The sequence below is a fragment of the Pseudopodoces humilis genome, chromosome 30 (assembly GCF_049639895.1).
Source record: "Pseudopodoces humilis isolate 2021_Gansu_Grassland_sample_001 chromosome 30, ASM4963989v1, whole genome shotgun sequence".
Classification (NCBI taxonomy): Eukaryota; Metazoa; Chordata; class Aves; order Passeriformes; family Paridae; genus Pseudopodoces; species Pseudopodoces humilis.
This window is the reverse complement of record NC_142229.1, coordinates 1,567,742-1,581,404: the sequence shown is the minus strand read 5'-3', so window position 1 is coordinate 1,581,404 and position 13,663 is coordinate 1,567,742. Positions and strand designations below refer to the sequence as shown.

Here is a 13,663-nt window from a genome sequence, read left to right as displayed (position 1 = left end):
GTGGGGTAACTCCTCCTCCCACACCCTGAGCTCTGTGGAGGGCACTGCTCTCCCACTTTGTCTGAACTGGGACTCCCAGTTCAGCCACTGGGAGCCTGTGAAATTCAACCTCCCACACGGAGGCTGCTCCTCCAAAGAGCCCTTGGAAAACCCAAATTCCCCGGGGTGTCACTGGAAGTGTAAACATGGACATGGCCTTGAGAGCTCCCTGTGCACCCAGGGCCAAAAAAAAATACCCTTTTCCAACCAAAATGTGACACTCTGCCTGCTGAAGGGACATCACCCATCCCAAGGGATGCTCCTGCTGATGGATGAGCAGGAGGGAAAGGGGAAAAAAAAAGGAAAGGGAAATGTGTGGGAATCCAGAGGGAGATTCCAGGCTGTGGGATGGGGCAGGAACAGCGTGTTCCACGTTTTCCTCCCTCACGTGGCAGCCCCCAGGATGATGAAGCTGTTTCCTACATCCCGTTAAACACATCAGCAGATTCCAGCACACCACAAAGAGGGTTCTTGGCAAATCCCATGGATTTGGTCATGTTCTAAAGCTTCCCAGACTCAGGACACCCACGTGTTGTTTCCTTCTCTCCCCTTCTCCAAGCTGAAGGAATTTCCCCCATTCCTTCATTCTCAAAATTTCCCTCATTCTTTTATTCTCACAAGGGTTCAGTGTAATTTTTGTTTTTGATTCTTCTCCCAAGGGTTTGGCACCTTTTTTTTTAGTTATTCTCACAACAAGAACTTGGTGTCTTTATTTTGGTCATTCCCACAAGGGTTTGGTGTATTGTTTGGTGGGGTTTTTTTGTAGTTGTTGTTTTATTTTTATTTTTTGGTTATAATTTTTTTTTTTTTTTTGGATTTCCACCCCGAGAACAACAAGGTATGGGAATCACCAGGTGGTTTCAGTTTGCCTTTGACCACATTTTGGGATTTAAACCAACTCCCAAAAACAGGAAATCCAAACCAAAACCTGGCTCTGAGCTGTTCAAATGCCCTTCTATTTATAATGAGTTAAATTACTGTCCTGCTCTTAAATTGGAACATTTGAAGTCTGACTCCAGGATTTATTTTTTGCCAGGAACTTTCTAGTAATGCATTACACCATGGTGTGGTCCTGGAGAACTCACAGGGAATTTCAGAGCAGCAGATGAGATAATTAAGAATTAATTACTGGAACAGCTACCTGAGCAAAAGGTCAAACTCATCATCCCCAGACTTTTTTTCAGGGAAACTTTTTAAGTCACAGAATTCCAGTCTGGCCTCAAGAGACTTCTTAAGGTTAGGGAAGAAATTCCTGGTCCTCAAACGAAACATCCCAACAAAAATCCACTGTGCCCTGAATTATGGGATGCTCCTGGCGGGGAAACATTCATTAATTCAGGGCACCAGCAAAAGGAATGAGGGATTTGTCATTCCAAACAAACTGTGGCTCTGATGATAAATAAAATTGGATACTGAGAGATGAAAGAAAGAATGGGAGGAACCATAAATTCCATAGGAAAAGGAAAATGTGACAGGTTGTACATTAGAAGGGGCCTGTGTGGGGCATTTTGGAAAGTCTGTGCCTCTCAAAGATTCCCATCTCCTATTTGGATCTAAACCTCTGGTGTTCGCAGACGACTTTTCCTGACACCAGGACTGCCTGGGCTGTGGTGGAGCTTACCTTGGCCCAGCCTGGCTCCCGTGATGGCTTCCTTGGCACTGCCAAACCCCAGCTCCCGGCACACCACGCTGGCCGACACCAGGTTCCAGTTGTCGTCACACACTGTCCCCCACTCCCCGTTCTTCAGCACCTCCACCCGGCCTTCCCCGGTGTTGGCTCCTCCTTTCAGCCTCACCAGGGGTTGCTGGAAGAGACAGACACAGGAGTGGCGATGCCTTTTGGGTTCTGCCTTTTTGGGTTTTTATTATCACTTTGTGCTCCTCATAGATACATTTGGAGCTCTGCAGCCCGTTGAATCAGCAGTTGGTTTTCCCAGCGCTTTTCAAACACAGCACAGGACATGGTCTCAGGCTGCAACAAGGGAAATTTAGGTTGGATAGCAGGAGAAAGTTTTTTTACAGAAAAGGTGATAAAGTATTGGAATGGTCTGCCATTGAATGGGAGTCACCATCCCTGGGTGTGTTTAAAAAAGACTGGACGTGGCACTCAGTGCCGTGGTCTTGTTTTTGGTGTTAGGGCTGGCTTGGACTCAATGATCTTGGAGTTTTCTTCCAACCTTCCAAGTCATTCTGTGGAATTCTGTGGAATTCTGTGGAATTCTGTTGAATTCTGTTGAATTCTGTTGAATTCTGTGGCCTTTCCCTAGGCAGAAAGACAAAACAATTCCAGAGCTCCAAGCCCTTGGAGTGCCTTCCCAGTCCTATCTTGGCTCTTCCTGGGAACAACCTTCAAGATACATTTTATGGACAAAGCACAGACAGTGCTGAAGGCAAGGCTCCAGAGAAGGGGTTTTGGAAATTGCATCACCACTTGTCCTCTTAATTAGTGCTTTTTCTGAATTATTAATTAGGAATTATATTATTTTTATCAATTATTAATTTCCTAAAGTCTATAAATATGTACTCATCCCTGTGGGGGTGAGATTTTGTGGACATCTTTCCATAACTGCTCCTGAAGGCCTTCAAATAAAGATCCTCTTTTTTATTACTCCCTTACTAATTTAATTACAAATTAGTAATTACTAGTAAGTAATTAACTTGAGACTAAAATTGTCTTGAGTTTCGTTTCCAGGTTGGGCAAAAGGCAGCAGTGGGGTCAGTGGGATGGGTAAACCCATCCTTTACAGGGGTTATTTATGAAAATCTGGGCCTAAAAATTATCATAGAATCACCTGAGACACCTTTAAAAAATCCATCACACAATTCCAAGGCCTAGAAGTGCTGGATGAAAGGAGATTTTTATCTGGAAAGATTTTGTTGAGCATGGATTTGTTTGTCACACCTCCTGTGTGAGCAGTGAATAAAAAACCCAATCCAAGTCCTCTGCAGGTGCTTGGATTTAGGATCCTTTTTCCATCCTGGAAAAAATGGGAAAAAAAACATTTTTCATATTCCTTGGGAGCTTTGCAGGAGGGTTGGGAATGGCCCTGAGCCCGTCAGTGCCCAGCTCTGGCTGCCCTCAAGGGGTTTATTTGCTGTTCACACCTCCAGCACAGGCTCCTGGCTTAATCCAGGACCAACACTGAGCTCAAGCCCTATAAAACATGAGCCTGAGTGCTCAGTTCTGACCAATAATAATGTAGAAATTATATATAATAAATAATAATGAAATAAGAAATAAAAAGGGGAATAAAAACATCTGGCATTTGCGGTCAGAAGTAGACAGCTGAGTGGCAGCTCCAGTTCCACTCATTTCTGGGTTTATAATATTTAATTATTATCTGTTAATCACCCACTCCTCTCCCCAGTCCCGAGCTGAGCTGGGTTGAGGTGGTGAGAGCAAAGCTTTAGGTTTGGGAGCACCAAAAATCCTTGGCTTTTCTGACTGGGATCATGGCTGGAGCTCTTTCTCCAGGCTGGGGTCACACCAAGGACACACAAAGCCTAAACAAAGGCTTAAGGAATTACTTGGCAGCGCGTGCGGCTCAGGAGATTAACAATGATTTACAAAACCTTTCACCTCCCAGAGCTAAATCCTGCAAGCTCTGGCGCAGGGAAGAGTCTGGGATCCAGGCAGGGATTGCATTATTCCCACCAATAATTATCCTGTTATTGGCACCTGGGAAGAGCCCGTAGAACCCCCCTAAAGCCACCCAGGAACAGCCACAAAATCCAAATTTTCCCAGTTTCACAAATCTACAAAATTCTTTGATGAGAAACCACCAAGATTTCCCCTCTATCCCAAGGCTGCAGCTGGAAAATTTCCCTTGGCACCCACCTAGCCTATGTTTGCTGCTGGTTAAACTGTCCTCTCCTAGCCCCTGACACTGGGAACGACCAATTCCAGCCTTGTTTTCCAACATTTTTGCATCTCCTGGGATATTTATGCCCCACTCAGCTCTCTCCTCCTCACTAGAATAAACATACCCAGCTTTCCAAGCTCGTCGTGTTTTCCCAGTCTCTCCCCAGGGCATTTCCTCGCTGAGGACATGGAGGTAGAGGAAGTGCCAGCTGATTTCCACAGGGAAATTCCAGCAGAATTCCAGAGCCTGTGGAACAGCCCAGCAGTAGCCAGGCATGAGTTCAGCTGGCTCAGACTGAGCTGCTCCAACAGGAACGTGACCCAGGGAATTCCTCACTCCTCACTCCCAGCTTTGCCAGCTGTCCTGGGAGCCGCTCTCCCAACCTTTGGAGTCAGGAGAAGGAGGGAAAAAACTGGAATTTGGGAACCTGGTGTGCAGGGAGAGGGGAATTGCAGAGAGGACACTGGGAGTTGGTGCTGAACGGTCACACCCCCCAGGGGCTTCCTGCCCTAATCGGCAGCTGGATGGGATGTTGGGAAGAAATTCCTCCCTGGGAGGGTGGTGAGGGGCTGGATGGAATTCCCAGAGAAGCTTTGGCTGCCCCTGGATCCCTGGAAGTGTCCCAGGCCAGGCTGGATGGGGCTTGGAGCACCCTGGGACAGCAGGAGCTGTCCCTGCCCATGGCAGAGTGGCACTGGGTGGGCTTTGAGGTCCCTTCCAATCCAAGCCATTCCATGATTTCATTTTCCCATCCCTCCGTGAGTGCTGCTGGAACAGCCTTGGATACTGGGAATCTGCTGGGCAGGAAGGACTGGCGGGACAGGACACAGAGAATGGCTTCAAACTGACAAAGGGCAAGGATAGGTGGGATATTGGGAAGGAATTCCTGCCTGGGAGGGTGGGGAGGGGCTGGCATGGAATTCCCAGAGGAGCTGTGGCTGCCCCTGGATCCCTGGAAGTGCCCAAGGCCAGGCTGGAGCAGCCTGGGACAGTGGGAGATGCCCATGGCAGGGGTGGAATGGGATGGACTTTGAGGTCCCTCCCAACCCAAACCATTCCATGGTTCTCTCTGCATCTGTCAGAGGATGCTGCAGGAACTGTCCTGAGCTCTGGGAATCTGCTGGGCAGGAAGGCCTGGAGCGACAGGACACAGTGAATGGCTTCCCACTGCCAGAGGACAGGGACAGATGAGATACTGGGAATAAATTCTCCCCTGGGACAGTGGTGAGCTCCTGGGACAGAATTCCCAGAGAAGCTGTGGCTGCCTCATCCCTGGAAGCACCCAAGGCCAGCTTGGAACAAACCCAGCCGAAGGTGTCCATGGCTGGGAGTGGGATCAGACGACTTTTAAGGGTTTTCCAACCCATTTTGGGATTCCAGGCCAGGCTGGGGCTGCTCCCTGCTCACCTCCTGCCTGAAGGCCTTTCGGAAGCCGTTGTGGCTGCTGGGGGCGAAGGCGCGGCCGGGGATGCAGCTGACCACGGCAGGCATCCCACTGTCACAGCTGCCGTTCTTCCCAGAGCCCGCCAGGTGGTTTCCCAGTTTGCAGCTGGAAATGTGAGCCTCGTTCCCAGTGCAGTCCATGGAGTAAGGCCAGTAGTGCTGCTTCCTTCTGCTGGCAAACATCCTGGAAGGGATCAAGGAGAGGGGGGAAAGTTAGGAATACGTAACCAAAAAAAAAAAAAAAAAAAAGAATTTGCTAAATCTTGGGAAGAAAAACGTCCTGGGGATAAAGTGAGGATTGGACGGGATTATTTGGAGGCTGATCCATTCATCCACACCATGACTTTGTTGAGGTGTCACTTAAAAACGGAATCATTCAGGTTGGAAAAGACCTCCAAGATCATCAATTCCAACCACTTTCAAGGAAATAAATCCCTGCAAGAACTAAAAAACCTGAGCAGGAACCAAAGGTGCAGCTCCAGCAAATGTCACATTCCCAGGAGCACAGATCCCACCCCAGGCAGGGATCAGCTAATTCCAAACAGACGAAGAGCATTTGTGCAGATAACTGGGCTGGAGAGCCCCCAAAAAACCTTTTCCTTTTGCTGACCAGCAGCTATCAGCTGGGATTGGGAAAAATCCAAAGCCTCTCCAGGCCTGTGTTGACAACCTGGTAGCAATTTCTGAGAGCACGAGCAATTCTCCCTCTGACTTGTTCGCAGCAGAGCGGCTTGGCAGCAGCTCCTGCTTCTCTCTCCCAAACTTCCTGGAGCTGCTCCAGGCACTCCTGAGGCGGAAGGGGCACGTGTGATAAACTGGGAAGGGAAGGAATCCAGCTCCATCCTAACTGGGAGGAATGGAGAATGGAGAGGAAAGGAAATATGGGTCAGGTCAGCCTCAAAATGGAGTTAAAAACACAGGGAAGGCTCAGGGGAGCCCAGGCCCTGCTGGGATCTCCACGTGGCTCCGTGTGATCCTGGTGCTGCTCCTCATTCCAGGAATCTCTGCCACGCAGAGCTGGGATCCAGGGATTAGCTGTGACACATGGCACAGTGAGGCTGGTGGAATTTGGGGAGAAAAAGCAGCAATTCTGATTTGCTGCAGCACAGAGAGCAGCAAAGAGCCTTTCTGAGGGGGTTTTTGGGAACTCTGCTGGGCAGGTCCAGGTTTTCCCAAGTTTTTTCCCTTTAGGATTTAGATTTTGCAGGGATGTTTGAGGGGACGTTTTTCTCCCCTGTGTTGGCAGAGCTCTGCTGCCCAGCTCAGCATTTCTGCAGGCTCTGCTGGCTCCCAGCCTTCCGCTAATCCTTCCTGGAACCCGATCTCTCCGGGCTGAGGCTGCGGATGGATCCAGCCAGGCTGGAGAGGGAGCTGCGACTGCATCCCACGGTGCTGGAAAAGGATGAAGCAGGGCTGAGATCCATCCCAGGGATGGACCCTGCCTCTCCTGTGGGGAAAAGTGGCTGTCAGAACCCACCTCTGGCTCTGCAGAGCTGTCAGGGACTCCCTGAATGGAGAAAAAAGGGATGGGAAAAGAGGAATAGAGTTAAAATCTTAAAAATAAACCCTGGGAGGGTTCAATACAGAGCAGCCGCTTCCCAGCTGTGCTCAGGAGAGAAGGGAGGACCCGAAGGAACATTTTCATCCTTCACAGACAGGTCCAGAAAGCTCCATGAACTCCAGAGCAGACAAGAACCAGCCTGATTTAGGGAAGCAGGGATGGGGATGCCTTAGAATAGCAAACAATGACCTCATCCTGGAAATTTCATGAGGCATCAACATCTGGATGGTATTAACAGTCCTCGGGAGGCTGGGGAGAAATAAAGCCCCACCTCGTGTCCCCAGACTGAGTCTATGTAAAAAAAGCAGAATTCAGCTGATCTTTCCAGCCAGAAACTCAGGGCTTTGCTGATGTTTCGTTTTTAACACAGAAGGGTCCAGCTGGGATCAGTGGGAGCCCAGGGTGACGCTGCTCAGGTCAGAGGTGGGAATGAACATTCCTGCTGGGAGAGTTCGGCCAGTTCCAGGTCAAGCTGGAATTCAAACCATTTCTACTGGTGAGGAGAGAGGGATTTTCATCCCAGAAAAGCTTTAAAGAAAGCACAAGTGAAGCCCAAGGGCTGAGGGGTTGGATAAGGAGCACTCGGGATATTCCACGATTCCATGACTTGGGAAGTAGAGAACAAATCACTGCACATAAACTCCAGGAAATTCACCCAAATCCCACTGAGCAGAGGCTGGGGAGCTCCTCCTAAGGGCTGTGAGCAGAGGGTTCAACCCTTGGGAAATTCCTGAAGTTACCAAGGTGCTGCCTTCAGCCTCAGGGAGGAGGGAGAGAAGCCAGGCCTGCCAAAGTCCTTCAGATCCTGAATTTTCCAGGGAAAAACAGGAGGGTTCCTAATACAAATATTGAAGTGATGAGCTGCCCAGCACCTCTGAGTTTATAACAGGCTGAGCAGACTGGTTAAACTGGGAGTAGCCATTTGATCCTGGCACCATTTCTTTGTCAAGTCACAAAGATTGCAGAAAGGCATCAGGTCCCTCTCTCTGATCCCAAATTTCTCCCCTCTCCATCAGCAAAATGCATTAAATTCTGCTTTCCTAGCTGGAGCAGGAACTGGGAAGAGGAGGAGTTACAGCAATTCCTATATAAAACCCACCATGAGGAATGAACAGGACCAGGGACTCCACTTAAGATTTGTTTCATTTCCGAACATAATTTGTGCTGTCAGCTCCAGAGGCCGAGTTGCAGTCAGGAATAAACTCCTGGCAGTGGGACAACTATGAAGTCAGTTGTTTTCTTTTGAGCAAGATCCATCTGCAAATCATTTCACCTCCCAGCTTTGTGCAGGAGCAGAGCTCGGCAGGGCTGGGATTGGGGGCAGTGGGATGGGGGGATGTGGGAAGGGGCAGCCTTGGCCAGCAGAAACTTGATCCCAGCTTTTCTCCTGGCTGCAGAGCGGGAGCGGGGAAGGATCTGCTCCAGGGAGAAGGGGATTCTCAAATTAAAGGAGAAAGGACTTTTCTGTGTCTTCACATTTCCAGGGAGAGGGGAGGCTCCAGGAAGAGCTTTTCCCTTTCCGAAACAAACCAAGTGGAACAAGCATCCCCTGGCCCAGGTGAGAAGGTGCCACTGGTCATCATCCCAGTGCCTTGACCACAAATCCAAGGTCATTCCCAGTCCAGAAGTGGGAGCTTTCCCAGTAACACTAGCTGAACACGATGCATCCACCCATAACTCAGAGGGAAGCTGCCAAAGGAAGAATTCAGCTTTTAAACTCTGCTGACAGACAAAACTCTGCAGCTGCCAAAGCTTTACAAGCCTCTCCCATCCAATAAAATGCCAGCCCAAATTTTTTCCCAACCTGGGATAATGTTCAGCGTGTTTTCCAAAATATTTGTGGGTGCTGGAGCCCAGCAAGGCTGAAAACAAGGAAAGGAAGGGAGGTCTTGGGGCACTGAGGCTCTTCAGCAGCAGAGATCTCCTGGGCTGGGATTTGGGACCACTTCATATTCCTAATTCCAGCTCAATTCAGTGTGATTTTCAGCAGTGCTGAGTTTCTGCTGAACAACCTCCTATCAGTTTTTCCATTTCCGTGCGTCCAAGAGACAGGACAACTCCTGAGCACCCTTTTATTTAAGGCAGATGGCTCCAGATGCTCCAGTTAATGCTTTTCTTGGAAAGGCCACAACTGGAAGAAGGAAAAATCTACTTTGCCTGTCTGGAGGTGATTTATTCCCTGCTCCTGGAGGGGATGGGAATCTTAGGGATGGATTAGAGGGAAATGTGCTGCACTTGTGGAAGCAAACCCTCCTCAAACTGATGTCCAGGGCAATGAATCCCCTGCTCATCTCCCTGGGAATCCTGCAGACAGAATTCCAGTGGGTTCTTCATTCCAGATTTTCCCTGTGCTGCTGTGTGGCTTTGGGCTATTCCAAGCCAAGGACCTCTCCATTGGATCAGGATCTTGCTAATGAAAGAAACGGAATGTGGCCAGGCTGATCCAGAGGGAATGCTCAGAAACAGCAATTCCACAGGCCAGAAGGAGCAGGCAGGAAAACCATGGCTCCTGCCTGGAGTGTTCAGCCCTCCCCTGAACCAGCCACCGCTTTCCCACTCCTCAGGTCACAGAACAGCAAAGGAACAAGACAGAATTTCATTTAAACTCTTTTCCATCTGCTTGAGGGTGTTTTTCCTTGGGAACAGTGTGGGATGAGGGCTGGTGACAAAGAGCAAACAAAAGCAATGACAACAAAAAAGTCCAGAGCTCCTCAGGAAAAGGAAACGCAGCCTAAACCTTTCTGCTTGCAGCTGTGGAAAATGCAGTGTTCTCCCTATAAATCACTGATTTCTTCCTTCATTTTAAAGGAATCTACAAATCTAGGGAGGAAAAGCAGCGCTGAGATCACAGAGGATCCTTTTCCCAGCACCTTCTGGGATGCACAGGCAGGAAATGCACTCCGGGTGGGAAGGAGGAGCCTGGGCACTAGGAAGCCCAAGAAAGGCTCTTTTTATTCCAAGGTGTCTTCTTTGGAGCTTCCAGCACATCCAGAACTGATCCCACCTCTGGATTTCTGCACAGGGATGGGGAGAGCAGTTGGAGACTGTTAGCATTATGGAATGATAGGACATGGGGAATGGCTTCCCACTGCCAGAGGGCAGGGATAGGTGGGATATGGAGAAGGAATTCCTGCCTGGGAGGGTGGGGAGGGGCTGGGTGGAATTCCTAGAGAAGCTGTCTGCCTCTCAACCCCTGGAAGTGCCCAAGGCCAGCTTGGAGCAAACTGGGATAGTGGGAGGTGTCCCTGCCATGCCACTGGATGGGCTGTAAATCCCTCCTAACCCAAACCGTTCCACCATTTCCTCACAGCTGATGGATTTACTGGGACAGTGGGAGCAGTTTGGTCCCATCCCTGCCCCTGCCCAGCACACAGAGCCCATCCCTGATAGAGGAAATGTTCATCCTTGAGCTGGAATAACAAAATAAAAACATTTCTTAGGCCAAGTGTCTCATCTCCCATTCCAGGCCCTGTCAAACTCTGATACTCATCAAGCTCTGCATCCCATGGATGAGGATCAAAGGCCTCCCCTGCCTGCACCAGGAAACGCTGGACATTCCAAACATTTGCAAAGACGGAAAAATCCCATCTGGAGGAACGAAGCAGTCAGAGCTTTTCCTACCCCAGGGTCCCCGGTGCCACCTGCAACCTGCATTGGGAACAAGGCCCCGAGCATCCCAAGGAATGTTTGCGGCTCCCACCAAGCCCTGCCCTTACTTGTAGACATTGGTGTTGTATTTTCTCTCTCCCGGGAAGCCAAACATCCCACAGACCACGCGGGAATTCTTCATAGTCCAGTGCTTGTCGCAGATCTGCTTCCAGGTGCCCTCGTCCTTCACCTCCACGTAGCCCTCAGTGACAGGGACCCGCTTGCGGTAGGTGGCCAGGATGGCGCGGATACGGATATCCTCCACCTGGATGTTCATGTTCTGGGGGCGGAAAATAAACGGGAATGATGCTGGATTGTAGGGAAATGGGATTTGGAAATTCCAGGTGGGATCACAGTCCAACTGTGATCAAGTTATGTGGGAGAAAAATAAACGGGAATGATGCTGGATTGTAGGGAAACGGGATTTGGAAATTCCAGGTGGGATCACAGCCCAGTTATGGCCAGGTAGGGCAGAAAGGACGAGGTGTTGAGGAAGGGACAGAGCAGGGAGGCAGAGGAGTGACAGGACAAGAGGGATTCCAAAGGGCAGGGTTAGATGGGATATTGGGAAAAATTCGTCCCTGTGAGGGGCTGGGATGGAATTCCCAGAGAAGCTGTGGCTGCCCCTGAATCCCTGGAAGTGTCCAAGGCTGGGTTGGAGCAACCTGGGATAGTGGGAGCGTCCCTGCCCATGGCAGGGAGTGGAATGAGGTGATTTTTAAGCTCCCTTCCAACTCAAACCTTTCTGAGATTTTATGAAACAAACCTTTCCACCTTGTGTAAATCCATCCTCTGGAAGAGAATTCTTTTTCTCATTAAAACAAAAAGTGCTCTAATTTATTTTATAAGCAGCCCTGTAACAAATCTACTTTGTCACTTCAATTCCAAGTGCTGTTTTCACCTTAATTTAGTCCCTGTTCCTGTGGAAATAAAGCAAGCTCAGCTTTGTTAGGGCCAGTTTAATCACAGAATCATTGCGGGTGCAGGGAGCTGGGAGCCCTGGCAGGGAAGGACTTTGGGGTTCTCATCCAAAGCCATGATTTCATGTGGAATCTGGGATTCCAACGTGCTGACAGCAGCATTTCTCTGACTCCTCCTCTGCAACCTGGGACAGCAAGTGAGTCATGGAAGCTGAATGGATTTCACATCTGGGACCTACATGAGGGCACATGTAGACCCAGACCAGCCCTGCAGAGCTCCGGGGGCAAATCCTGGCTGGAAAATCCCTGTGAGGGCAAAAACCATCCCTGCAGAGCCTCAGGGACAAATCCTGGCTGGTAGAGTTCCCTGAGGGCAAAAAGCAGCCCTGCAGAGGTCCAGGGACAAATCCAGGCTGGAGGGGGCAAATCCAGGCTTGAAAAGATCCCTGAGGGCAAAATCCAGCCCTGCAGAGCTCCAGGGATGAATCCTGATTAGAAAAGTTCCCTGAGGGCCCAAACCAGCCTTGCAGAGCCCCAGGGGTAAATCCAAACTGGAAGGGAAAATCCAGGCTGGAAAAGTTTTCCTGAGGGCAAAAACCAGCCCTGCAGGACTCCAGGGGTGAATCCTGACTGGAAAAGATCCCTGAGGGCAAAATCCAGTCCTGCAGAGCCTCAGGAGCAAATCCAGGCTGGAAAAAAAAAATCCCTGAGGGCAAAAAGCAGCCCTGCAGAACTCCAGGGAGAAATCCAGGCTGGAAAAGCTCCCTGAGGACACAGACCAGCCCTGCAGAGCTCCAGGGACAAGTCCTGGCTGGAAAAGATCCTCTGTGGCGAGTGGTTACAAAAGAGCTTCTGAAAAATGGATGAATTCCCTTCCAGGAGCCCTTTCCTTGTCAAATATGTGCAAACCCACGTGGTCCTGCTAGGGGTTACATCAGAACTGAGGAATCCTCAGAGTCAGCCACTCGGAAAAGAAAAATTGCCCAGAGCTTTAAAGGGCCATGGGCCGCTGGTCAGGGCTCGCAGCGAGATCAGAGCAGGACCTGCCCAGTCCTGCAAATTCCATGGCTCATCCATTCTCCAGATGCTTTCAGAGGGGCTGAGACACCAAACAGAGCCCAGGGAAAGGCAGAGAAAGAGGCTGCTGGGGCAAGAAATGGGGCAGGGAGTGGGGTAGGGGATGGAACAGGGAAAGGGGCAAGGAATGGGGTTGGCATCTCCTCCTCAGCTCTGCTCCCCTGCTCACACCACCTTGGACAACACACTTAAGGCTTCCTCCCTGCTTTTCCTTATTTCCCCCCTTTCTGTCTTTTATTTGTGTACATTTACTACTCAGTTTTACAAATCACTGATTCCCCCTCAGCTGCAGGAATTCAATTCTCCAAAATCCAAGCTGGAGCACCCCTGGAAAGCAGGATTTATCCAACAGTGCTACTCACGTTGGGTTTGTAGGCTGGGCTCTGGTTTTGAAAGCTCTTGTAGCCCTCAAGAATTAAAAACAACCCCTGTGATACCCAAATTTGTTATATCTGATGCAATTTCAGGTGTTCTGAGGGTCTGATGTGAGAGGGGATTTGAAACCTCTCCGGTAGAGCCTGAGAAATCCGTTTGCAGCACAGTTTCTCCTGAGTTTGGCAGTTTCTCCTAAAATCTTGTGGAGTTTTTGACTACGTGCTGTCAGGAAGGTATCGGAGCCTCAGGGCATTCCAGGCCTCCCCAGGCTGCTTTCCAAACCCTGCAACTCGCTTTTCCCTGGTGCAACTTAGGAAATGTTTCCAGCTTTTGCCTTGCTGGAGAAATTGTGTTTACCCTGGGCTGTCAGAGGGAACCTTGTTCCCCCACTTCCCCTACCCTGCCTCATTTTCTTCACCAGGAAGAAAAAAGTAATCAAAGCCTTAAATCCACTTGGAAACAGCTGTGGGTGCTGAAGATCTCCAAGTGTTTTTAATAAAAGCTTTTTAAAGAGATTAACCCAAAGGCCAGGGAGGCAACACTTCAAACTCTGCTGGAAAAGCACCTGGGAAAAAAATGGGAAGCAGGAGGACATTTGCACTGGCAGCTGGGAAAGTGGGAGAGGGAGTTTCCCATCCATGATTGTGGGATTTATCCATCCTGTAGGAAGCCCTGAGGTTTGAAACCCACAGTTAGGTGAGGAGCAGCCCTACAAGGAAAGCTCTGGAATCGAGAGA

The 13,663-nt window shown here is 49.7% G+C and overlaps 1 protein-coding gene across 1 annotated transcript in view; it reads right to left on the bottom strand.

The window, feature by feature from the left end:
• LOXL2 (lysyl oxidase like 2) overlaps window positions 1-13,663 on the bottom strand; it is a 47,210-nt gene that overhangs the window by 12,378 nt on the left and 21,169 nt on the right. Inside the window, exons 4-6 of the mRNA XM_005530875.3 lie at window positions 10,623-10,834; window positions 5,310-5,529; window positions 1,661-1,844 (exon numbers count right to left, since the gene is read on the bottom strand). Of these exons, the coding sequence (XP_005530932.1) occupies window positions 1,661-1,844; window positions 5,310-5,529; window positions 10,623-10,834 (616 nt within the window). The remainder of the gene's footprint in view (window positions 1-1,660; window positions 1,845-5,309; window positions 5,530-10,622; window positions 10,835-13,663) is intronic.